At 43.0% G+C, this 26,317-nt stretch overlaps 2 protein-coding genes across 8 annotated transcripts in view; one reads left to right on the top strand and one right to left on the bottom strand.

Moving 5' to 3' along the window:
* acss3 (acyl-CoA synthetase short chain family member 3) overlaps window positions 1-24,030 on the top strand; it is a 68,037-nt gene extending 44,007 nt beyond the window's left edge. Inside the window, exons 10-16 of the mRNA XM_041977036.1 lie at window positions 16,929-17,024; window positions 17,213-17,276; window positions 18,195-18,276; window positions 21,964-22,086; window positions 22,161-22,260; window positions 22,425-22,600; window positions 23,647-24,030. Of these exons, the coding sequence (XP_041832970.1) occupies window positions 16,929-17,024; window positions 17,213-17,276; window positions 18,195-18,276; window positions 21,964-22,086; window positions 22,161-22,260; window positions 22,425-22,600; window positions 23,647-23,730 (725 nt within the window). The 3' untranslated portion in view covers window positions 23,731-24,030. The remainder of the gene's footprint in view (window positions 1-16,928; window positions 17,025-17,212; window positions 17,277-18,194; window positions 18,277-21,963; window positions 22,087-22,160; window positions 22,261-22,424; window positions 22,601-23,646) is intronic.
* ppfia2 (PTPRF interacting protein alpha 2) overlaps window positions 23,935-26,317 on the bottom strand; it is a 211,515-nt gene continuing 209,132 nt past the window's right edge. For all 7 annotated transcript variants that reach the window (XM_041977029.1, XM_041977031.1, XM_041977032.1 and 4 more), the window contains one exon: window positions 23,935-25,158. Coding sequence is in view for 1 of the 7 variants with exons in the window: in XM_041977031.1 (XP_041832965.1) it covers window positions 25,147-25,158 (12 nt within the window). In the remaining 6 variants the exon portion in view is untranslated. The remainder of the gene's footprint in view (window positions 25,159-26,317) is intronic.

Raw genomic sequence — 26,317 nt, 5'->3', positions numbered from 1 at the left:
TGTTTATATGCTCTTGCCACACTCAGACATATCTTTCATGAATCGACAGCCTTTGTAAACTTCCACCCACCTGAGATGCTCTTGACTGCATCGGGTATCTATGAGCCACCTGATGCCACCGGCAGCCCACCTCACTTCTCTTCATGGGCATGTGAGAATATTGTCTGCTACTTTGAAGCTTGATAATAATCTCTGTTCTATTTTAAGACCCAAGTGCCATTCGTAGGGGGGCAGACAGGGCTTGTGATGAAGGTTGCTGATGTCACGGGTGTTGCCTGGCAACAAATGTGTGTTTCCAGTTGGCAGGTTTTGGCTGCTTCACCAGTGAGGGGTGACGGATGGACCTACAGTGATATTTTAGGTGTTTCTTTCTTGGTCTTGCTTGACTTGCTGTCTCACAGACACTGGAGGTCTGTGTCCATCAGATGATAGAAAAAAAAAAGAAGTGGACTTGACTTCCTCAAATCAGCAATAATAATTTAATTTGTACAATGTCAGTTTCCAGTGTTGCCAAAAGTAGTGTTGGCCCAGCAGTGGCTACACATGACCCTCCTCTTAGAAGGTCTGCAGTTTACAGCTGCTGTGAAAACAGCATCTGACTTTTACCAGCCCAGCATTCACAAACTCGCAGCATAGACAGTATCACACAATATCAGGGGTTAATAAATTCACTTCAGCTTTATTTTTATAGCACCAATTCACAACAAATCCATCTCAGGATACTTTGCAGACAAATCACTTCGAACCAGTTTATTGTAATCTAATTAGTATTTATAATAAATAATAGCCTAGCTAAGGAAAACCGACAGATTGGATCAAAACTAAACTTCAGTTCAGTCTCCCATCCTGAGCTGCACAGGAAAGAAAAAACAGAAAGGAAGAACCTCCAGCCATCTGCCTCAAAAGAGAGTCCATCCGGCATCACAACTTTTAGCCAGGAAGACCTGCTGAGAGAGAACAGGAGAAATATGTTAATGATGCCAATACTGTATATGTTTATTTAAGGAAATAAATAGAGATGAAAATAACTAAGTGTCACATCCCCGACTTTGCCTGTGGATGTGTGTTTTTTTGCTGATGCATGTATGCACCCTGAGACGGGGTGGGGACTCCCTACTTCCTACACTTCACTCGCCTCGTCAGTGATTGGTCAACACCATGACAGATCCACCTACAGCGGGACCATCGCACCATCCTGTCGCCGTGATTGGATGCCATCCCTTTCAACGAGGACCAATCCAGGGGATTCCCTGTCCTTAAAAGGGAGCACTTGTCATCATTCGGGGCAGCTGTGTGCCTCTGGTTTGGGATTGTTTGAGAGACACTGGCAGTATTTGATCCCTTGTGGTTTGTAAGCCTTAGAATCCCTATTTTGTACGCTTTTGTGATTGAACTAACAAGAAGAGACACTCTCAAGTTCGAGTAGTGGTTTTGAGTTTGTATTATTGGATTTATGTTTAATTGTATGGTTTTGTTTGATTGTTGAAGCCTTAAGGATAATTTGTGTTATGAACAATGAAGAACACCTTTTGTTATTTGTTACCAGATTTGATATACTACCTGATATGGGGATACCTTTTGTTAATAATTTCGAGTTTGTTTTGTCAATTTGAACCCGAGTCTGTATAATAAATAATTGTGTATATCTTGTCTTGTTACCGACCCCGTCACCCCTGGTTACAGAGAGGGTCGTAACACTAGGCATGGCTAACCATCCCTAACTAAAATACTTATCAAAAAGGAATGTTTTAAGCCTGATTTTAAAGATGGAGAGGAAATCTGCCTCCCGAACCCAAACTGGGAGCTGGTCCAATAAGAGGGGGGCCTGATAGTCAAAGGCTCTGCCTCCCATTCGGCTCTTTAGCCTCTTTTCCACCAGCGGGTCAGCTCAGGACGGTTAGGATGGTTTTTCTTAAGGTTTCCTCTAGGCTCTTTCTCATCACGTTGTTCTGGTCTCTCTTGTCTGTTGTCCTTGTCCGAGGGAACAGAGTCTGGTATAAACCAGGTTGGAGGCAAACAGCTTCCCTCCTGACCTGTTCAGGCAGAATCCATCCGTCTAAAAAAGGTCCCAGAAGAAGCTGAAATTGTCTATAAATGAACTGGATGTGTGGTGCATACAGCCGACACCATGTATTCAGACTAAACAGCCTACTGAATCTCTCCAGTCCTCCTCTGATGGGAGCGAGAGGCCACTGATGAATATCCAGACAGCTGATCGTATCCAGCAGTAAAGTCCTGCTGCAGCTCCTCAGAGTGTTGTTTCACAACATCATTCAATGCCACATGCAGGATTTCCTTGTTGTGGGATCTGTACCGTTGGTAGTGTAGTGGTTACCTCTGTGGTTTATGGTGCAGGAGACATGGGTTCAATTCCCTAGCCTAGCATACCATCAGAGGTGAATCCCTCAGAAAGCTTCTTTAACTCCTCATTGGGACTTGCAAAGAGAAATTTATTGGAACTATCGGCCCATCACACTGAGCCGCTGACTAGCTCAGCTGGCGGGGCTTCCACCTCCCACTCGGGAGACCAGGGTTCAAATCTGGGAGGCCACTAAATGCTACGGCAAGGGGGAGCCAGGACGCCAGAACACAAGGGGGAGTTAACTTCCCCCCTTGAAATAAGATCTTTTAAAGTAGGGATAGATCAGCACAGATGACACCTGTGATAGAATGATATGTATGTGTTTGTGATGATGATGTATGTGGCCCACCTATGAAGGACAGGATACACCCCAGGTCTGTAATGATGTATTTGATGATGCGCGATGATGTAAATACACTTACAAGCCTGGTGTGCAGCAGGTTGACCTCCAGTAGGTTCGGCCTCGTATGTATGTATGTGCTTGTACCTCTGTAAAAGGGTTGTACCACAGGTGTCATCATGTGTTGATATGTCCCATTAGATTAGGATTAGGATTAGGGGATTAGGTAAAAATGATGGATCTGCTAAGTCCATCCTCCAATTTACATTTTCATGGTGTTCAGTAATTTTTACACAAGTCATGAACCCTATACTTTACTCTACTACCTGGACTAGTAGAGCTGCTTTACACTTTCCTTAACAAGTGTTAGTGTCTCTAGTGTCCAACATTTATGTAGTGAAGTATGTTCTAATACAAAGATCCAAAACCGAACAGTATCCCTTCCTTTCCCTCTCACTTCTCTTCTAGACCTCAGTCAACCATTTTACTTTAGCTCAGTAGCTGACAAAAACCCTGTTCTACTGCAGTTTAGCTACTTCTTTGCTCCTGTATGTAGTTGTTCTTAATGAAGGCACATGTACTTTCTTATAGAAAACAGTCATGTCTTCTTATCTCCAGTGTGTCACCATCATAGTCCCTTTCTGTAACTGTCTTTGTTGTCAACTGTCTCAAGTTGCATTTAAGTAGCATGTTACATCCTGCTATAAATGTTGGAATATACAGATATTAAATAGCCGTGTAATCCAGTCTTTTATGGTCCCAGTAAAATTCTAGCCAGTTTTAGTTTTCTGATTTATAACCCCTACTTGTTACCTCCCCAGAGTACGGGGAGGGGACACGGCCCCCTCCCCAACCCACCGGAGCAGGATGGTTTTGTTGATCCAGGCACCTGAGACGGGCAGGATTCGAACTAGACGCTGCACCACTGGCGACTTACGGTTCTCTGCCAACCCCACCACGCCACCAAGAACCCTTCACACTCAACCTTGTTCTCGTGGCGCTTTTATCTTTTCATTTTGGTCGCTGGACATGAAAATTGGAGCTTTAAATTCATGGTGTCTGGAACTGATCACCTGTACGCTGTAGGAGTTGAACCTACAACTTGTTGAACTTGAGCCAGGTCTCCATCCCCCTGAGCTATCCTCACAGTTACTCAGTTACACACAGTTACAGCCTCTGCAGTTTTCTAACTCCTTCATTTGGCATCTAAAGGGTAAAAAATAGTCATTCAGAGGTTTTGATCCCAGTCCTACTGATCTTCCAGGGCTTCACCCATCAGGGTGAGCTACTCTCCCACACACTCTGAAAGACTTTGTTAAAGTTTTTCACTCTTTATTTTTGGCTGTTGGCCTTAAAAACCAACATCAGTCTTTCTACAACATTTAGAGGATTTGAACTGGAAGCTTCTGCTTCCAGCTGCAGCTGAACATCATCCTGAGCTGCCCAGTCACAGGATCCTCAGAGTTTCTGAGCAGGTTTGACTCTTTAACTCAGGAGCTGAATTCAGAGCTTTCATCACATCTTCAGCAACGACAATCTGTCCTCTTACCAGCTGAGCTGCTCCGACTTCAGATTGATCCGTCTTTTCATGCTTCATGGATAATTAAAATGTAAATGCACTAAGTGTCAATAAAAGTACCACTAAAAATGTACTTTTTATGCTATGCATGATACCAATACTTTAAATTTCCACATTCTGTTTTGAATCCTCCATTTTTTTTTTTTTTTTTTACTTTTCCATAAACAGTGCACCGTAAACATTGTCACGATTTGCAACTACATTTTTTTTATAGTTTATTAATTTTTTAAATGCATTTCATTGGTACGTTATGGAATAAAAGATTAATTTTCAGTATTTATACATTTAATTATAAATGAAACAACTCTCCATACATTACATCTTCACAGTGGATCTACAAAATCCCAAAACCTTTATTCACTGCTATCTGGAAGTGAAAAATCCAGTATTTCACATGATTAAATTGTCAAGAGCGAAGAGTTATCTTTAAATTAACATACGTGTACATTTCCACGTGTGTAGTAATCCTAACCACCTGAACTGACTCACCTTGTATAATGTACAAAAGTCAGATGTATTAAATAAGAAATATATAACAGATAAAACAAGTTCTCCTCCTGCCTTGGAAATGTTTTAACTTCCCCCCTTGAGGAGCTTTATGGATATAATGTGACAGGACAGCAGAGGTGAGGACCCAAACGCAGACTGATGAGGCAGGAGACAAACCAACGCCACTATCCAGGATTTAATATCAAGGAACAAGGCAGCCGATACAGACTGAACACGGAAACAACAACAATGATCTGGCACTGAGTCAGAGAAACCAAGGCGTATATATACAGGGAACAGGTGAAGTGAGGGAGCAATCAGACCAGGTGAACTAACGAGCCAGAAACAGAAACACTGAACACACAAGGGAACGAACAAAACTGGAAAGTAAACTAAACATGACAAAACTAAGAACATCACCTATGACCATGACATATAAGGCTCCTCTGATACTTTTTAAATAAGTTTTGTCCTGAAAATAGATTTAAAAGCTGGACCTGACACAGGATATGAAAGAAAGGAGCCCTGAGAGGACTTTGTTACAAAGTGCTGCTATACAAATAAAGTTGGATTGAATTAAACAGAAGAGAAAAGGAGAGTAAAAAGTGGAGAGAGGACAAAGAAAAACCAGAAACAATAGGACAACCAGCTGCAACACCGGTAGAGAAACAGAAAACATCCTACGGCCTCTATATGAAAACACAGCAGACAATCATCAGGAGCACCTGCAGAAAGACACACTGTGAAAACCATGAACATGAAAACAGCCGTGGTTTTGAGCATTTCATTCTTACTGAATGAGATGTTTGACAGTCTACAAGTAATATTTAGAGTTACAGATAATTTCTGTTTGTGACAAATGGCAAAAGCAAACGGTTTAATTTGTTCTCATGGGCGGGTTAAATCCACGTCTGTGCTGTCAGTCATTTTTAGATGGGCTTCTATATTTATCACCACAGAAAATACTATAAGTTCCATCCATCCTTCCACACATCCATCATCCATTTCTCCATCCATTCATCAATCCATATACACATCCGTCCATCCATCCGTCCATCCGTCCATCTGGAGTTTATCATAGGCTTCATCAATGTGAAATTTCTAATTTAAATCTTTAGGAAATTGTTCATAGCTTTTGCAAAAGACTGCATTAACAAATGATGTTAGTAATTGCGTAACAATGAAGACATGAGCTTCATGGATGGTTTGTTTCAAAATGCTGAAAAGTACAAACTCGTTCTGAGCTCATCTTTGGCCAGCTTGATGAGTTTGGGCACCACTGGATTTCCATTAAATACATCAACATTAATCTCCCAAATGTATATTTGATTACTTAAATTTAGAAGCTAGAAGTGTAAAAAGAGTTAAAACATTGTCTCACACTCATCTTTCCTACATGCAAACTGATGCCACAGCATCTCCTGATAAAAATCAAATTGGACCTAATTCCTTTTCAGTTCATTTTTCCTAAATCACATCATTCTAATGCTCTTGCTAACCTTTGGGGGATGCGTGGGAGCCTTGTTTTTCCTCTTTCACACTTAAGACAGAAATCTGCAGCCAGCCACTTGGCCACATTTCAGAGCAGCAGAGGCAGTTGTGCAGATGCCGTGGCTCCTGTAATTACATTTCTGAGAGCTGAGGTGCCACATGCGTCGCTTTGTTGTTTACTGGGAGCCGCTGCCATCAGCTCCCTAATCTGGGAATTCACTTGCCATTCTCTCCAAGCCATTGTTGCATTTGTCTGCTGAGTGTTTAAGGCACAAGATGGGGGCCTTCGTTAGCAAGTGAAATAGCAAATTTGTATGCATAAACTTAGCTGTGAGCGAATGAGCTGAGCTGTCTGAGAATTGATAAGGGAGGCAATGGTTTTAGTTGATGGAATAAAATTACTGTCTGTGGCTATGGTGTGGAATTTCTCACCTTTGGTTCACACCTCTGCATAGTTATCAGCATCACCAACAGATCTTCCCGTCATTTCAACATTCAGCTCAATCAAAATGAGTTGACCAAGGAAAGCTGAGCAGCTTCTAGCCACGTGGCTCCTCAGCCATCGCCGTCCAACAATAAACTTCCAGCAGAACTACATGCAGAGATTTGTAGGAAAATTCAGCTTTTTGCTCGTACGTGAAACTCAGAAACTAAAGAATGCCTTATAGTTTTATAGCATTTGTCTCTCATCGTTTTGTCTGAGGTATTTTCTGTATTAAGGAAAGAATATATGACTGAACCCATATTTCACTGGCTGATCAAGCAGCTTGGACTCTGTTCTAATTCTCTCTTTCGTGCTGCATCACACCTGTCTTTTACAATGACCTTGGGTCGTCCACCTTTTTTAGCTCCTAGCCAAGTTACCCCAGCAACCACACATCACAAGATCAGCCTCTAGCACTGCTGTGCATATGCATGACGTAAAACTTCTGAGCTTGGGTATGATGTAGATTCTGATCTTCTTTTGTTCAGGTTCTTGTTTGCTGTACTTTGCTATACACATTAAATGCTGTTCTTGTTTAATAGGTACAAGTAACAGAAGATAAACTAAATGATGCCAGTGAGAATTCTGAGGAGAGAATTCAGACTAAATCCCCCCGATTTTGAAAAAATGTTCTGACCTCTTCAAACTCTCCATCAGCTAATGTAAAACTGTGCAGTCACCACCAAAAATAAATCTGCACATTAAATACACTACCGTTCAAAAGTTTGGGGTCACTTTGCCATGGGATTCAATAGGGAAGTGACCCCAAACTTTTGAACAGTAGTGTAAATGCAACAGTCTGGAAGTGAAAAGGTAAATGTTGTATTTAAATTGAACATTTTGACAACTAACCAGGTTACCTGGCAACAGGTCAGGAACATGACTTGGCATAAAAGGAGCATTTCAGAGAGGCAGAGTCTCTCAGATGGAAAGATGGACAGAGCTTCACCAATCTGAGACAAACTGGGTCTGAAAATTGTGGAACAATTTCTAAAATGTTCCTCAAAGCAAGATTGCAAAGACCTTGAAGATCCTCCATCTACAATGTATAATATCATCAAAAGATTCAGAGAATCAGGAGGAATCTCTGTGTGCATGGGACAAGGTTGAAGGTGAATATGGATGCTGGTGATCTTCTGCATTAAAGGCAGACATGATCCTCTACTGGAAACCACTACATGGACTCAGGAAGACTTCCAGAAACCACCGTCTGTGAACACAGTTCACCCTGAAACCCACTAATGCAGGTTAAAGCTCCATCATGCAGAGAAGAAGCCAGATGTGAACTGGATCCAGAACCAGCTTCTTCCATCTTCTCTGGACCAAAGCTCATTTAAAATGGTCTGAGGCAAAGTGGAAACCTGGATGAAGATGTGAACTAGTTTGTGGAAACATGGACGGCGTGTCCTGCAGACTAAAGAGGAGAGGGAGCATCCAGCTTGTTATCAGTGGACAGGTGAAAAGCTGCATCTCTGATGGGATGGGGCTGCATTAGTGCCTATGGCGTGGGCAGCTTCCACATCTGTGAAGCTCCATCAATGCTGAAAAGTACATGGAGGTTTTAGAGCAACATCTGCTCCCATCCAGACAACGTCTCTTTCAGGGAAGGCCTTGCAGATTTCAGCAAGACGATGCTGAACCACATCCTGCATCCATCACAGCAGCATGGCTTCACAGGAGAAGAGTCCGGCTGCTGAACTGGCCTGCCTGCAGTCCAAACCTTTCACCAATACAAAAGTCAAAGCTCATATTTTCCATGATGTGGTAAAACATCTGATTAACATATTATATGGCATTTCTGTTCTGTTGGTAATAAATTGTGGGTTTATGAGACTTGATCATTGTATTGTATATTTATTTACATTTTACACAGCACTGAAAAGGAAGAGGTTAGTTCAAGACAAAGCAAAAGAGTTTGAAGATAGATTTTAAATGAGGGAACAAGTATTTACACAATGTATTTACACAACCTAGTCAGATGGTATTTTGAATATTTGAATTTGCAGGATGTGTTGCATAATGTGATACGAGTTTAATATCCATATGGCTTGATGGAAGAAGCTCCTTCTCACAGTCAGTCCTGCCCATAATAGTGCAGCTGTGTTCTAAACTGAATTCGTTTTCTCAGGTTGTACATGCAGTGTGCTGCCTTGCCTTCTTTACCAGTCTGGTGATGTGGCTAAACCTTGTGAGATCTTCAAGTCTGGACTCCTACTGTTACACAAGGACTCCAGGGAGACAAGGGAACGTTAACAGGTTTATTCGAAGACTGGGATATTGAAGAGAAACATACTGTTACCGATACAGAGGTGAGGAATCCGGGAACGGCGAGGGAGTGAGTCCATAAGATGTGTGGTTTGAGGTCCGACAGGGAATGACTGTGGTGCTGGTGTATATAAGGACTGGGGAACAAAGGAAGACAGGTGTGGCAGGTTGACTAGATTACTGATGAGCGGATCAGGAACAGGTGTGGAGGATCAGGGAACGGGGTGACTGACTGAAGGTGGAATGACTGGCTGGACAGGCTGTAACAGTACCCCCCCCCCAAGGGCCGGATTCCAGACGGCCCGGGAGGACGGCCAGAAGGTGGAGACGACCGGATCCGAAGCACTGGCGGACGACCACAAGGGGGAGACAACCACAACCAGATCACAGGCGCTTAGGCGCTGGTGCTGAGGATGTGGGTGTTGAAGGTATAATTACCAGCCTTCATCATCTGTCTGTCAGTCAGAAAATTCAGGACCTAGGAGCAAAGAGAGGCTTTCAGCCCCAGATCCCTAAACTTACTGACTAATCCGGTTGGGATTGTGGTAATGAATACCGAACTGAAAATAACTCGATAAACAGTAGGTCTGTATAATGTTCATTGCTGATAAACATAATGGGTGGGGGGGGTGAGTGTACTGGCTGTCTAAGTTCAATTAATTCTCTATATGTCCACAGTCTACAGCACTGATACTCACTTCGGTCCTACGAGGGCCGCAATCCAGCAGGTTTTCCATGTATCCTTGCACCAACACACCTGAGTCGAATTAGGTGGCTCTAACAGCCAATCAGGTTCTACACAATGACTCATTAATTTGACTCAGGTATGTTGGTGCAGGAATACATGGAAAACCTGCTGGATTGCGGCCCTCGTAGGACCGAAGTGAGTATCAGTGGTCTACAGCTTGATAGCATGAACTCAGGGATGGGTACGGTGGCCCAGAAGTGTCACAGCAATACAAAAATCACAACATGACAAAAAAGCTACAATACACCACAGTTAGCCACAACACAAGAGTCACAAAATTGAGGGTGTCGCTCATCGCTTCCATCATTCCTCTCCACGTCCCGCCACCATAACAGAGCAGCGACGGATGTATGGGGCTTGTCATGCTGCGCATGCATTAACTGCGTTAAAAATAACATAAATCACTTATCTGTACTGCTGCTTTCTGCCGTGTTCCAACAACAGAAACATCTTTGAAACGTGTGCTGTGATTCAAGGTAAAACAGAAGAATCTCAGTAGGAGAGGTTTAGGAATCTCTCCAGGCAAGGAAAACTATTTGGTTTGCATTTTACGTCTGTTGTAAATGTGTAATTATCTACAACCAGACATCAGGGTTCTAGTTAAGAATTTGGATAAAACTAAGTCTAGCAATGTATAAGCTAAAATCTCTGACTTCAAGTCTTTAATGAATTGGAAATAATTAAGAACATAAGAAAAAAACATGTTTGCAATCACTTAAGTTTATATGGTGAATTTGATAGATACTTTAACAGTCAAACCCTGCAACTATAAGCAGTTCTGTTTTTATTGTCTGTTTTCATCAGTGGCTGAGTTGAGATCTGTCTTTGTCCGCTATGTGTTGTTTTTGGTAAACACAGTTCATTCACTGCCTTTCAGACATGTAAGCACCACAGATGGAGTAAAAGATCAAGGATACACGCTTAGCGTTGAGGGCTATTATTTCTTACTTCTATGCGAAAAGTGCAGGCATTGATGATTTAAAAAGAAAAGTCCATGCCAGATCAGAGAGAAATTTCTGTTTTTCCTGAACAGCAGTTGCCTGCTTTCCTAGTGAGCGTAGCACCACTGTTTTGCCTCTTCTGCTTCTCTAGTGTGCTGTCCAATAACTCCTCCCTCCCTCGACCCGTTCATCACACTCAAAATGCCTCTCTGGCCAAACTCATCTCCAACAGGCAGGAAGATTGACTTGTTTGTGTTGGGAAGGAAAGACGGGGCTAAGAAAAGGCAACGTTCAAAGCTGAGAAACAGGTCGATAAGTTTGTAAAGTGTGTGTATGTGTGCATGACTTCAGTATCCCATATGACTGCAGAGCATGCTCCCATTTCCCGTTGTCTTTTCTGGCCTCAGCATTCTCCATGTCCTCCACCAGAAAGATTTCAGCTAAAGTATTTAGTCAGATTTCATCTTTATGAATGGGTACATTCTGGGCAGAATCATCCCAATGGAAAATCTCCATTGTGCTGAGAAGAAGTTCCCTCTCTCCTTTCCCCTTGTTTCACTCTTTTTCAGTTGGTTTCCCTGTCAGGTTCGGCATTAATAAATAAGTTAACGGCAGAGCAAATAAATAAGAATACAAATAAAATAATTATTTAAAGGATCTAAAATATCAAGGGCAGCCGTATATACGAGTTTCCTCCCTTGGTAGAACAAACCTGTCCGGCACAAATCTGCACGTTCTGCATGTCATGGGACAGGACGGGAAAAGAGGGAAAAGCTGGATGTGGTTCATAAATCACATTTAACAGTAAGGCTGTCAGAAGTGGTTCTAAAGAAGAAAGGTTAGACCTTCTGTAAATAAATTTGCCTAGTTATGATGTACTGAGTGAAGAACCCCAAGCCTTCAAACCATCTTGCTCGGCTCGGTTGCAGTTCTACTGTTCTTCATGTGAATTTTAGATCAAATGTTTCAGTGATGCAACAAAGCTGGTGAAGTCTTTGCTTTCATCTGTGGATTGCTGCACAGCCAGTTCTGTCTTCCCGTGTGACTTGTAAAATGTCAGGGCCCGACTGTATTGTCTATTTTCATTTGCGTTAGAAGTTTACAAGCTGACCTGAGTCTCTGCCAGAAAGCCGCCACTCCTGCTGAAGCAGCCAGATTTAAACACCTAACTCACGCTGACACGGTTCAGTGGTTGAGTTGAGCTTTAATCTACACTCATTCAGGAGAGCTTTTAAAAGTCAAGAGTTAGATACTGATATGCCAATAGTTATTATTCTGGCTGGGGTCTTCCTCTGCCACCTTCTGGGTGGGCTCAGGGGGGCCTTCGTGGTGGGATTGCCACTGATGGCCCGGGTCTCTGGGCCGCCCTAGTCTGCCTCTAGCCTCCGTGGGGGGCGTGGTCCCATCTGCAGGATCACACTCATTTCTGATCCTCCTCCTTCCTCATCCTCTGCTTGCTGACTCAGCACTGAGGTGTACAGTGGGTTTACACACTAAGAGATGCTTTGGTTCAGGTGTGTGTTTCTGGTTCTTTGGTTGTTGTTGTTGCTGTCTTGGTTATTTTTTTAGGAACTCCTGATGATTGTCTGCTTAGTTTACCTGTAAACGCTGTAGAAAATTCTCTGTTGTGTTTCTGTACAGGTGTAGCAGCTGCTTGTCTGGTTGGATTGAAGAACGTGGCTTCTATCTACTGGGTCTTTGTCTCGTCTTCCTTTTTACTTCTCTTCTTTTTATTTTCTGTCCCATCTGGTCAGGTTCAGCAAGATTACATAAATTCCATCAAACCAAATGAATAAGATGAAACAATATATTTAAACCAATATCGAAATGAAAAGTGAGATTAACAAGAGGAGCCTTTTACCCATAAATCTCCTCTTGGCAAAGCAAATCTGTTTGTCACAACACAGCAGCCAGACCATCATTCTGCCGCCACCATGCTGGACATTTGGAATTGTCAAAATACGGATGACTCAAGCGTTTGACCAGAACGTGGCATTAGATAGAAGCTCTTGGCGGCCAAGGAAGGAAAATTATATGAGTTCTGGTTGTCGGGCAGAAAGAAAATGTGGTAGAATTAAAGGTGGCAGCTTACGTTGAGAATATACTTGTTTTTTAAGCGTGCTTTCACACAGGACACTGGTAACATCGTGACTATAATTGTTAATTGTGTACGACACTTGGCACTTAAAGTTGTAGGGGGTGAAACATGATAAACGTGGCAACATTAGAGGAGGCTGGCTTTGGTTCATTTTGAGGTCATGGCAGAAAAAAAACCAGCAGCCATATCGTAGATGCTTCAAACATCCAAAAATACACAGGGCAGCCATGATGAACATGTGTATGCATAATTAACAGCAAGCATATTACCAGCTTTAGACCTCGGTACAAAATGATCAGTTGTTTTGCAAAACTTCATCTGCTCCTGTTTGGCTATGGTTTAGGTTATTGTACATTTGGCATGTGCGCAGGAACCAACATCTGCTCAGCGTTGTAAATGAATCAAGTTAACAGTATTTAATCTTCCGTTCACCAAAGCCAGGGTTTTTCTGTATAGTCATATCGATGGGACTAAATACTTCCCATGAAGCATAAGAATTTTTTCTTTCATTGTTGGACCGAAGTGCTGTTAATGGCGTCAGTCACAGGCTTGGAACAAACAGGTTAGGAGTTCAGAGGTCATGGGGTTTGAGGAAAGACCCCTTCCTCCTGAGTCCTGTCTTCATTTAATAACTTCTCAACCTCAACCATGGACCCCTGAGCCCAGGTCTTTGAAACCTGCTGTGTGGAAGTTATAGGAAATCTTAAAATGGTTGTACTTCTTTGATTTTTAGCAGTGGGGGGATTATTATTCTATCCACTTCTGTAGATAAGTGAACGGAAGACGCATGACATAAAATCGTCTTGGTCCTTGCTTGCTTGCCCTTTCTTTAAGTTATTGAAGGGTTTTTGTTTTATATATATTGTTTTGACGTGTATAGTTTATTAGATTAAAATCTACATTGGTTATATAGTTGTGATAAATAACCAGGCATTTTGGTTTTCATACTGCTACTGAAAATTCCTCCACATGTTTCTGCCATTGTTGTTTGTATCACTGATTTATAGATTATAGTGACCTAAGATGACTGTGAATAGCTCCATCAGCTGTTGAAGAGAAGAGCTGAAAGTGGTTGAATAGTGAAAAGATGATCCCCTAATGTCTTTTCCACAGATCCATTCTTTAATCTTAATGGGTATTATGGGGTTAAGGAAAGGTGTCCTCTGTCCTCATGCTGATCCACTCAATCACAGCTGGTACTAATGGACATGATGAGCTGTCCTGGCTTTGAAAGTTGTGGCCATAATGACTTGTAGGACAGAGTTATCTCCTTTCTTTTATAAAGGATGCTACTATGGATGCTACGCTAAGGAAGATAATAAAGGAATCATTAAAGCGTCGAATCAGTCATGAAAAAAAACTGATCCGATACGATACAACAACTTAATGTGTTTAGAGAAATTTAGCTTCATAGCAGTCCTGCCTACAGCTCCACATTTCCCCCTTGATACTGAATAGTCCTCTCCTCTCCTCGTCTCTCCTCTCCTCTCCTCGTCCCTCCTCTCCTCTCGTCTCTCCTCTCCTCTCCTCTCCTCGTCCCTCCTCTCCTCTCCTCTCCTCGTCCCTTCTCTCCTCTCCTCTCCTCTCTCCTCTCCTCTCATCTCTCCTCTCCTCGTCCCTCCTCTCCTCTCCTCTCCTCATCCCTCCTCTCCTCTCCTCTCTCCTCTCCTCGTCTCTCCTCTCCTCATCCCTCTTCTCCTCTCCTCTCCTCGTCTCTCCTCTCCTCTCCTCGTCCCTCCTCTCCTCTCCTCATCCCTCCTCTCCTCTCCTCATCCCTCCTCTCCTCTCCTCTCTCCTCTCCTCGTCTCTCCTCTCCTCTCCTCATCCCTCTTCTCCTCTCCTCTCCTCTCTCCTCTCCTCATCTCTCCTCTCGTCTCTCCTCTCCTCTCCTAGTCCCTCCTCTCCTCTCGTCTCTCCTCTCCTAGTCCCTCCTCTCCTCTCGTCTCTCCTCTCCTCGTCCCTCCTCTCCTCTCGTCTCTCCTCTCCTCGTCCCTCCTCTCCTCTCGTCTCTCCTCTCCTCGTCCCTCCTCTCCTCTCCTAGTCCCTCCTCTCCTCTCGTCTCTCCTCTCCTCTCCTCGTCCCTCCTCTCCTCTCGTCTCTCCTCTCCTCGTCCCTCCTCTCCTCTCCTAGTCCCTCCTCTCCTCTCGTCTCTCCTCTCCTCTCCTCGTCCCTCCTCTCCTCTCGTCTCTCCTCTCCTCTCCTAGTCCCTCCTCTCCTCTCGTCTCTCCTCTCCTCGTCCCTCCTCTCCTCTCCTAGTCCCTCCTCTCCTCTCCTCTCCTCTCGTCTTTCCTCTCCTCTCCTCTCGTCTCTCCTCTCCTCTCCTAGTCCCTCCTCTCCTCTCGTCTCTCCTCTCCTCGTCCCTCCTCTCCTCTCCTAGTCCCTCCTCTCCTCTCGTCTCTCCTCTCCTCTCCTCGTCCCTCCTCTCCTCTCGTCTCTCCTCTCCTCGTCCCTCCTCTCCTCTCCTAGTCCCTCCTCTCCTCTCGTCTCTCCTCTCTTCTCCTAGTCCCTCCTCTCCTCTCGTCTCTCCTCTCCTCTCCTCGTCCCTCCTCTCCTCTCGTCTCTCCTCTCCTCTCGTCTCTCCTCTCCTCGTCCCTCCTCTCCTCTCCTAGTCCCTCCTCTCCTCTCGTCTCTCCTCTCCTCTCCACGTCTCTCCTCTCCTCTCGTCTCTCCTCTCCTCGTCCCTCCTCTCCTCTCCTAGTCCCTCCTCTCCTCTCGTCTCTCCTCTCCTCTCCACGTCCCTCCTCTCCTCTCGTCTCTCCTCTCCTCGTCCCTCCTCTCCTCTCCTAGTCCCTCCTCTCCTCTCGTCTCTCCTCTCCTCTCCTCTCCTAGTCCCTCCTCTCCTCTCGTCTCTCCTCTCCTCTCCTCGTCCCTCCTCTCCTCTCGTCTCTCCTCTCTTCTCCTAGTCCCTCCTCTCCTCTCGTCTCTCCTCTCCTCGTCTCTCCTCTCCTCTCCTAGTCCCTCCTCTCCTCTCGTCCCTCCTCACCTCTCCTCTCCTCTCTTCTCCTAGTCCCTCCTCTCCTCTCGTCTCTCCTCTCCTCGTCTCTCCTCTCCTCTCCTAGTCCCTCCTCTCCTCTCGTCCCTCCTCTCCTCTCGTCTCTCCTCTCCTCTCCTCTGATCCTACCTGATGCTATATTTCCCTGATGCTGAAGAACCAGATTTAGCTGGTTATTTTCAGATGTGCGTTTCCTTTTCTCCACACTACTGCTATAATGACTTTAACATTTGCTTTGCTGTCTTGCAAGTTAGTAAATTCTGCTGTTGGTTTTTCCCCCTCAGAAGACAATAGAGTCTTGCAGGAATACATAATACATAAAGTTTAGGTATACATACATTAGCTGGCTAATGGGGGAGAAAGTCATGACACCAGCAGAAACATCAGCTTTACATCACATCCACCTCCTCCAGAGTAGTCTGATTACTATGTGGAACAGCCCTGCATACGTTTTCCTGTTAGTGAATGAAAACATGGAAGCAAATTAATCATGTGGCCTCGTCGTTAATGAAATGTGACATGTTTAATGTTGAACTGAACAGCTTCAGTGAAAACAAAGGTTAATGGGATTTATGCGAACAGCCGGATTGTTTACATGTTGGTGAAAACTGAGTTTTGCCAGAAATCTCAGCTGTGGAAAAATGAAAATAAAAACAGACTTTGTTGTTTTATTCATGTGGAGGAATTAATGAGCTGAAAAAGAGGCTGACAGGTTTTGAATCCAACGCAGAAGACAGATGCTGACGTTGGACTGCTTTGCTGCTGTGTCTGATGTAATCTTTCCCTGCTGAGCTGGAGTGATTCTGTTATTCCTTTTGCTGGGTGGGCGAGCAGGCCTGCCAGCAAGCCTTTGCTGTAAATGGAGCATAGTAGTGTGATGGAGTTGGGGAGAGCCCACAGGACCTGTCATAGCTCTGTGTAATATAGGTTAGGCAACGCAGTACCACACAGACTCTTCTGATTGGCTCGTTATTAACGGGTTTATCCTTTCATATAGGCCATCAAAACTATTAAATAGTTTCTGAGCTGTGGTATTACAATAAAAGTCCAGACCTCTTGTGGTTTAACTGAAAATGAACAGGTCTTCCATATGGATGAGCTATGAATTTTAATGAATCTTTATCTCTGTGTGTCAACAGAAACTGGCTCAGCTATTACCTCCTCTTGCATTGGTCTGGGAAGCTCGCTGACGCCACCTGCAGGCCAGGCAGGGAAACCAGTTCCAGGTTACAACGGTAAAACACCCCAAACATGGACGCAACACTCAAACCTAACATGCTCGTTTTCTCACTGGAAGCTGGAGTGTCTGGACTCATATAGATAACAGAATTGGGAATTGATTTAAATTAATTGCTAATCTCCCATGTGTACGTCAGTATTCTACCTCTGAATGTGAATTGCATGTTCTTTTCTTTTGCACTAGTCACAGTGATCGATGATGACATGCAGGAGATGAAACCCAGAACTCTGGGAAATATCGTGGTGAAGTAAGTCGCCTTTTCTTCTGGGACTTTTACACAAAATGTCATATAAAAACATTTTGCACTCACACATCCAATTTAAACTCAAATCTTTGCGTTATTAGATATTATTGAACGTTCACTCAACCTACCTCTGCAGAGCTCACTATTCTGCTGAGAAATGCCTGGAAACTCTTTATGTAAGTCAGGTCTGAGTGGGCTGCACTACAGCTGCAGGAGTCAGTTGTGGCTCTTTGTCCCTCGTTATCTGCCAGTCTGCTACCTGTCTGTTATCACCCTCAACTCCACTTCCCTGCTCGCTCTAATGCTGGTAATTACCCAGAGCTGACGGGGATTTCCAAGGAGTCCATGCAGACTGCGTAGAGGTAGAGCTGCAATAAACAGACAGGAGCAGCTGTGGTCATTCTTCTTCCTTGTTGCACTAAATCTGAACTATTCTGTTTATCAGATTCAGAATTTAGTCCTCAGCTTTATAACGTCGTTTTCAAACTTACAGAGAACATGTGCAACAACTCTGAACTATCTTGGTTTTTCATATACAAAAATCACATGAAGAAGCGGAGAGAAACTCAGAGGATTCACAGTTGAAAATGTCCAGATTTCTGCAGATTGTTGCTTCACCTCTTCTGCAGGTTTTTTAAAATGCATCTTGAATTTCAAATTAACACCTAAGAAATACCAACACAGTTTAAACGAGCGTTACACATGTGAGGAGAGGATGATGTAGTTCGATGCTGCATGAAGAGATCAGCAGGTCACATGTTTATTCAGTCTCCACAGAAAACCAGCACTTTCAAATCTTCTTTAATCCGATGTCTCTCCTTTCTGCCTTGTGTGTTTGTTTGGGTGGTCAGATAAGGCCTGGCAGAGCTTGGCTGTGTGTCTTTGTTAAACTGCATAGATAAATGTTTGCTTTCCCATCAGGCTACCTTTACCACCTGGTGCAGCGTTGTCACTGTGGCAGAACCGGGATCTGTTCAAGAAGCTCTACTTCACTAAGTTTCCAGTAAGTTGCCTCAAAATTGATCTGATTTAAAAACAGAAAATGAAAGATACTTTACTTTATAAGCAATGTATGACTGGTAAGAGGTGGCCCTCTAGTGGTTAAATCTGACATTGCAGAATTATTTGACATTTGCATATAATACACTGGAAATATCTGAGTAAAAAAAATAAGAAAAACAAATTTAGAATATTCAGGTATTAGATATCAACATAAGATTTGCTGAAATAAGAACAATATCTAGACTTTAGAAAAGTGAGAAATGTCTTAAAACAAGTTGTGAAACCCTCATTTTAAGTCCATTATTAAGTGAAAAACCCTTGAAAACCAGACTGTTAATGCTTCTTTTCAGCGTTGTTTTTCTCACTTCAAGAAAAAAAAAAGATGATTCTTTGAAATTTGATAATTGGTATTGATAGGCCTTTTTTAACCTTTTTAAAAGCTCTGCTTTTGACATAAATTCATATTTAGTTGCTCTTATTTGAAAGATCTTCTCAGTGAGAAAAAACACTAAAAAGAAGCATTGACAGGCTGTTTTGAATGTGTTGTCACTTAATGAGGGACCTAAAATGAGTGTTTTACAGCTTGTTTTGAGCCTGTTGCACACACAAAGATGATGTTTTTGTCCTGATTTTCCTCCTTCCCGACCAAGGACGGCAAACACCCGATTATCTTATGTCCTATAAGATTTTCCTATAAAATGATCATCTGGTTTGAGGTGCGTTCAGAGCGACAATCAGCTCCAAAACGGGTCATTGCTGACAATCAGAAGTATTGAACAGGTTCAATATTTATGACCAAAAATCTTCACATGTAGAAAGCTGACAACTTTTTTTTTTACTTTAATTAGCAGATAATACAATCAGAAAAACAGCAAATACAGAAATTAACAAGACATTGTAATAACATACAGAAAATAAAAGAAGAAATAATAATAATAATAAAAAGAAAGAAAAAAAGATTGGAAAGCTGACGACTCCTTAGTTGTGACCATAGACTGTATATAAAAGACTGTGTGGATGGTGACGTGGAACAGAACGTAGCCAATCAGAGAGCGAGCTGACTGGGAACCAGGAAGGATATAAAGTCCATGTTCACGCCGTCTCCAGTCGGTTGTTTCTTTCAGTTCTGGATTTTCTGCTAACAATAATCGCAAGACCACCATCATTACTTCATCATGTATGCTCTCTGCTATGCTGCTGTTGTTTCCAGTTGTTGCCATGGTTCTTCTTCTTTGTTTTTCCGGTTGTTGCCATGGTTCTTCTTGGTTTTTTTTATTAATTGTTGCCATGGTTCTTTATTTTTTCCGGTTGTTGTCATGGTTCTTCTTCTTCGTTTTTCCGGTTATTGCCATGGTTCTTCTTCATTTTTTTTTTTTTTTATTGTTGCCATGGTTCTTCGTTTTTCCGGTTGTTGCCATGGTTCTTCTTCGTTTTTCCGGTTGTTGCCCTGGTTCTTCTACGTTTTTCCGGTTGTTGCCATGGTTCTTCTTCGTTTTTCCGGTTGTTGCCCTGGTTCTTCTTCGTTTTTCCGGTTGTTGCCTTGGTTCTTCTTCGTTTTTCCGGTTGTTGCCATGGTTCTTCTTCGTTTTTCCGGTTGTTGCCAAGGTTCTTTGTTTTTCCGGTTGTTGTCATGGTTCTTCTTCATTTTTTCCGGTTGTTGTCATCGTTCTTCTTCTTCGTTTTTCCGGTTATTGCCATGGTTCTTCTTCATTTTTTTTTTTTTTTTATTGTTGCCATGGTTCTTCGTTTTTCCGGTTGTTGCCATGGTTCTTCTTCGTTTTTCCGGTTGTTGCCATGGTTCTTCTTCTTTTTTCCGGTTGTTGCCCTGGTTCTTCTTCGTTTTTCCGGTTGTTGCCCTGGTTCTTCTTCGTTTTTCCGGTTGTTGCCCTGGTTCTTCTTCGTTTTTCCGGTTGTTGCCCTGGTTCTTCTTCGTTTTTCCGGTTGTTGCCCTGGTTCTTCTTCGTTTTTTCCGGTTGTTGCCCTGGTTCTTCTTCGTTTTTCCGGTTGTTGCCCTGGTTCTTCTTCATTTTTTCGGTTGTTGCCCTGGTTCTTCTTCGTTTTTCCGGTTGTTGCCCTGGTTCTTCTTCGTTTTTCCGGTTGTTGCCCTGGTTCTTCTTCGTTTTTCCGGTTGTTGCCAAGGTTCTTTGTTTTTCCGGTTGTTGTCATCGTTCTTCTTCGTTTTTCCGGTTATTGCCATGGTTCTTCTTCATTTTTTTTTTTTTTTTTATTGTTGCCATGGTTCTTCGTTTTTCCGGTTGTTGCCATGGTTCTTCTTCGTTTTTCCGGTTGTTGCCCTGGTTCTTCTACGTTTTTCCGGTTGTTGCCATGGTTCTTCGTTTTTCCGGTTGTTGCCCTGGTTCTTCTTCGTTTTTCCGGTTGTTGCCCTGGTTCTTCTTCGTTTTTTCCGGTTGTTGCCCTGGTTCTTCTTCGTTTTTCCGGTTGTTGCCCTGGTTCTTCTTCGTTTTTCCGGTTGTTGCCCTGGTTCTTCTTCGTTTTTCCGGTTGTTGCCCTGGTTCTTCTTCGTTTTTCCAGTTGTTGCCCTGGTTCTTCTTCATTTTTCCGGTTGTTGCCCTGGTTCTTCTTCGTTTTTCCGGTTGTTGCCCTGGTTCTTCTTCGTTTTTCCGGTTGTTGCCCTGGTTCTTCTTCATTTTTCCGGTTGTTGCCCTGGTTCTTCTTCGTTTTTCCGGTTGTTGCCCTGGTTCTTCTTCGTTTTTCCGGTTGTTGCCATGGTTCTTCTTCTTTTTTCCGGTTGTTGCCAAGGTTCTTTGTTTTTCCGGTTGTTGCCCTGGTTCTTCTTCGTTTTTCCGGTTGTTGCCCTGGTTCTTCTTCGTTTTTCCGGTTGTTGCCATGGTTCTTCTTCGTTTTTCCGGTTGTTGCCAAGGTTCTTTGTTTTTCCGGTTGTTGTCATGGTTCTTCTTCGTTTTTCCGGTTGTTGCCATGGTTCTTCTTCATTTTTCCGGTTGTTGCCCTGGTTCTTCTTCATTTTTCCGGTTGTTGTCGTGGTCCTTCATTTTTGTTAGATCACGTTTGTTAGCGACAGACTTCCGGCTCGGAGGACTAGATGCTGGATCGGTTGTGTTGTTCCGTGATGGGATTATCGGAGCCTCCACACACAGTACGATCAACACTGTTAAATTCCTGATTTTTGTATCTTCACGTGTAGGTCTCGACCAAATAAAATCCTTATCTGTGGACCAGGCCTAAGATATTTCTCTGAAGAAGAAATTTTTTTTACATTTCAGGAAATCTGTGTGAGTTGGTGCTGGAAAGACAAGTTTTTACAGATAAAATTATGTGGGATTGATGTAAAACAATGTCTCAGTGAGATCATTTAACTCATCATGCAGTAAAATAACGACAATAAGATTAACTTCCTAAGTAAGAAATAAAACAAGATTAATAATTTTACACATTCTGCTTTAGTATGTTTTTAATTATATTAAGGATGTTTCACTCAAAACAAGTTCATAATTGACTTTTTGGCTGAATATAAGATTGTAAGACTTAGATTTTTCACTGTAGAATCTGCATCACATTTAAATGAGAATAATTTAAATAAGACTGACAGAGTTTAGCTCTTATTAATTATAATTTAACCGAATTTCTCCGGTTTGACTGGAAGAAGTAATTATTCTGATTTAATTTAACTTAATGTAATGCTGTAACCTTCCCTTTTTCCAACCCTGAGGGGTATTATGACACCATGGATGCAGGCTTTTTGGATGAGGATGGTTTCCTTTACATCATGTCCCGGTCTGATGATGTCATCAATGTGGCGGGTCACAGGCTGTCTGCTGGAGCGTTAGAGGAGGTGAGAGAAATACTGAGGCACATGTGATGCTAACTTTTCTGTTAAACATTCTTATGCTATGTTGTGATTTGCAGTCTGTGCTGCTGCACTCTGCAGTGGGAGACTGTGCTGTGGTGGGTTTAGAGGACACTCTGAAGGGTCACGTTCCTTTGGCTCTGTGTGTACTGAAGAACGGTAAGAAACGCCTGAAGTAGCCTGAAGTATCTGTTCAGTTCAAGGACAACTAAGATATAGTTCCTCATCTTTTCAATGACATCAGAACACCTGGCTTGAACAATGCTGTTGTATGAAATGTTAAGTCGCATTAAAGCTTTTATTTCATGTGTGACATGTCTCAGGTGTGCAGAAGGAGGAGGAGGAAATCAGAAATGAGATTGTCAAACTTGTGAGAGACAGCGTTGGACCAGTGGCCGCCTTCAAGAATGTACTTTTTGTCCGCGGATTACCAAAGACGCGTTCTGGCAAGATCCCTCGTTCTTCTTTGGCCAATCTGATCAATGGCAAACCATACAAGGTACAACCAAGATGCTACGTCAGGGTTCACGTTTCTGTGGATACAGGTCTGAAGTTTTTAAACGTTTGTCTACTTTATCTGCTCCACCTGCTTGTTAACACAAATGTCTAACCAGCCAATCACACGGCAGCATGTAGACATACTGGAGTTCAAGCTGAGCATCAGAATGAGGAGAAAAGAGGATTTAAGAGACTTTGAACGTGGCATGGTTGCTGGTCTGAGTATTTACTGGGATTTCCACCCACAACCATCTCCAGGGTTTCCAGAGATGGTCTGAAGAAGAGAAAATATCCAGAGCAGCAGTTGTCTGGACCAGGATGCAGCAGAAGACACACCGGGTGCCTCCTGCCAGCTAAGAACAGGAAACTGAGGCTACAATTCACACACACTCACCAACACTGGACAATAGAAGATGGAGAAACGTTGCTGGTCTGATGAGTCTCCATTTCAGCTCCACATTCAGATGCTCGGCTCAGAATCTGCTGGAAACATCATGAAAACATGGATCCATCCTGCCTTGGATCAACGCTTCAGGCTGCTGCTGGTGTAATGGTGGGGGGAGGTTTTCTTGGTCCACTTTGGGCCCCTTAGTACCAACGTGGCCTGGTTTAACCAGCACAGCCTACCTGAGTATTGTTGCTGACCATGTCCATCCCTTTATGACCACAGTGGAGCATCTTCTGATGCTACTTCCAGCAGGATAATGCACCATGTCACAAAGCTCAGATCATCTCCACCTGCTTTCTAGAACATGACCATGAGTTCACTGGACTCCAACGGCCTCCACAGCCTACCTGAGTATTGTTGCCGTGTGACGCTGTCATGTCAATATGAAGCAAAATCTCTGAGAAATGTTTCCAACACCTTGTTGAATCTGTGACGCCAAGAATTAAGGCCGTTCTGGAGGAAAAGGGTTCTAACCCGGTACCAGCAAGGTGGACCTGATAAAGTGTACAATAGTTCTGAGACGTCTCCAGGTTTTGTGTGGCAGTTTAGAAAAAGTTGTCATTCCTTCTCATTTTAATACTAAATATTTTTCCTTACAGATCACGCCAACCATTGAGGACCCGCAAGTGTTCAAAGACATTGAAGGACAAGTTGAAAAAGTTCTGCGACCTCGTGCAGCCTGAACTCGTCTGCAGCAGAGAACCGAGCGTGGACACCCAAGACCACATAGCGAAGAATTCTCTCTACATTTTGTAGATTAGAACATTTGTAATTTTACTTCGTATTTACTCTCCCTGCGTCTGTGCTAAATATGTGCAGCTCTGTAACGATGAACGCAACCGATCATGTACATAATCATAATAATTAGAAAACTAATGAAAACTCGCCAGGTTTTTCCTGTTTTATTGACAATGAAAATTTGTTTGCTCACCACTTAGTTTTGACCAAAGTACAAGAATAAATAAAAAAAAAGGGACAAATGATTCCTCGTTCGTGCAAATTGATGTAAAAACAACTGAAAAAGTGTAAGACTTGTCTTGTCGTCCATCAGAAATAACTAAAAGACAGATAAACAGGGCTACACAGTAGATCACCCTGGAAACGGACAAAAACGAAGAGTTAACAGTTACACCAAATGTAAGTCACAGCAAGCAACAGGTTTTTTTTACCATTAAATCACCTCACTTCAACATGTTCATATACACTCTACACAAACTATGAGCTAAAGCGGTCTGTCTTTCAGTTATTTCATCTGTTCTGTTGACGTGGTGTCTTCGGGAGGAGAAGGCCAGCTCGGCTGTAAGAGTCGATTGTGTTAATGCGTCGCCTGACGAAACATACAGTACAAGAAGTGACGGGTTCTACAAACGGCGTACTGTTGTCTTTTTGTTCTGAGGACGTTTTGTGCAACTTCGGAGAGCAACAGCCTCCCGTTTTTGTCCTTGGCTACTAAAGAGTCCGTTGAGTTGAAGTAGTTGTATGAAAGTGCTTTTCATGTTCCAGTGTGTCGACGCATCCTCCTCTTGGGACGGCGGGTACGTAAGAAAAGACGATGGAGGTTATCGGTGCTGGAATGAGGCACCACTAGAAGGGCAAGATTTCACACAACACACAGAGTCTCTTCCTCTCTATGGTTCATCATCGTAGTCATCATCAGCACATTGAAAAAATAAAACCATATGTACAAAATGACCTAGAAGAACAGGGAATATGGAGGAAGTCCAGAGAGCAGCATATATTAATCTATGGTCCACTAAATGAGGTGGCAGGGACTGTTCTTGTTTTTGTTTTGCACAAACTCTGAATATCTTTTTATACATAGATGTGTATATATATTAAAAATGGCATATTTATATTAATTTACAGATGACCTACATATCTTCTGTAGAAGAAAAACACAGTACATTATGCTCTGACAAGTTGCTGTACATGTAAAAGGTAGAAATGGTGACAAGAGGGCAGCCTGCAGGACAGTTTAGCACCAGCTTCTGGTGCCCACGTTCAGAAGGATGGAGCAGGGTTTTCTTGGCAGTGCGTGTCATCAGACTGGTTTGATCCTCAGGTCGGCCCGTCCAGCAGCTCCAGCCGGAAGTCTCCATTCAGAACTGCAACTGAAAGGAAACACAAAGAGTTCGTTTTTTTTTTTGAGCTTTAATTTTTTAACATTTTTCCCGCGTCAATGTCCCGATGCACGACAGCGAGCCCGCCTCCTTGTCTTCCATCTGGCTGAGTTAGTTGTTGAAAGGCAAAGACTATTTTGTGCTTTTTGCAGGTTAAAAAACAACAACTCAGTGTTGAGAAAATATTTTGTGTTGCTTTAATATGAGTCAACGTGTGAGTGTAGCAGCAGATATTTCTGCAGGTGTGGATGCTGGTAAAAGTTGGTTCTTTATTCTTCTTGCTGACCCGTCTGCTGATCCCACAGCCTAATTTCTGCATCACATCCCACCTCCTGCACCCCTCCCCTCACACCACTGAAACACAACTCCTAATGCTTCATGCTTTCTCTTGAAAGCCTCTATTTTTCATACAGTATGTGAAAATTAGCTCTACTTTCAGACATCTTCCTGATATAAAAAGGCCCTCGGACTGTACACTGGATTTATGCAGATTCAGGTTTTCATGCTTTATTAAGAAAGAAAGCTGCAAATGTGTTTACTTGTGCTTTGTTGCAAAAGGTGTAGTTTTTCCCAACTGCTTGCATCAGTATAAAAATATAAACATTGGCTGCTCAGCATACTGTACCAGAATTCAACCCAATGTACTGAATGACCTTCGCAGGGTTATTTGCATTTTCTATGTTCTAGTACAAGAAGGCAGCGAAGGCCTGCAGGGTGAGACGAGTAAATAGAAAAACATAATTAGAGTTAAAAAGATGGAAAGATGGAGCTTTCATACCTTAATCCCTGAACCAGACTCGTTTGGTTTGCTGCTCCTCTTATATAAGCTGGTAAGTTTGTCTCAAAGTTTAACTCTGGCTACTTTCTGGAGGTTTATATCAATGTTGGTAAAACCCTGAAGTTTTCATGCAGATGCACACAGGTCTCTGAACTCGGAGTCAGAGTAGCGGGAATGAGCTGCTGCCCTGTCAGTGCATGGATCTGAACACGCATGCACAAAACACACATTAAACACAGACTCACAGGTCAAACAGATATTTTGCTTTTGGCCCAGAGGCTCAGCTGGACCTCTGGATGGGTTTAATGACAGCTGACAGTGAATCGCGTCTACTGGCTGTTTGACCTGATAGTAAGTTTAACCTTTGAAGGA

This window comes from Melanotaenia boesemani, chromosome 23 (assembly GCF_017639745.1).
Source record: "Melanotaenia boesemani isolate fMelBoe1 chromosome 23, fMelBoe1.pri, whole genome shotgun sequence".
In the NCBI taxonomy this organism is placed as follows: Eukaryota; Metazoa; Chordata; class Actinopteri; order Atheriniformes; family Melanotaeniidae; genus Melanotaenia; species Melanotaenia boesemani.
This window is presented reverse-complemented; position numbering and strand designations above follow the sequence as displayed.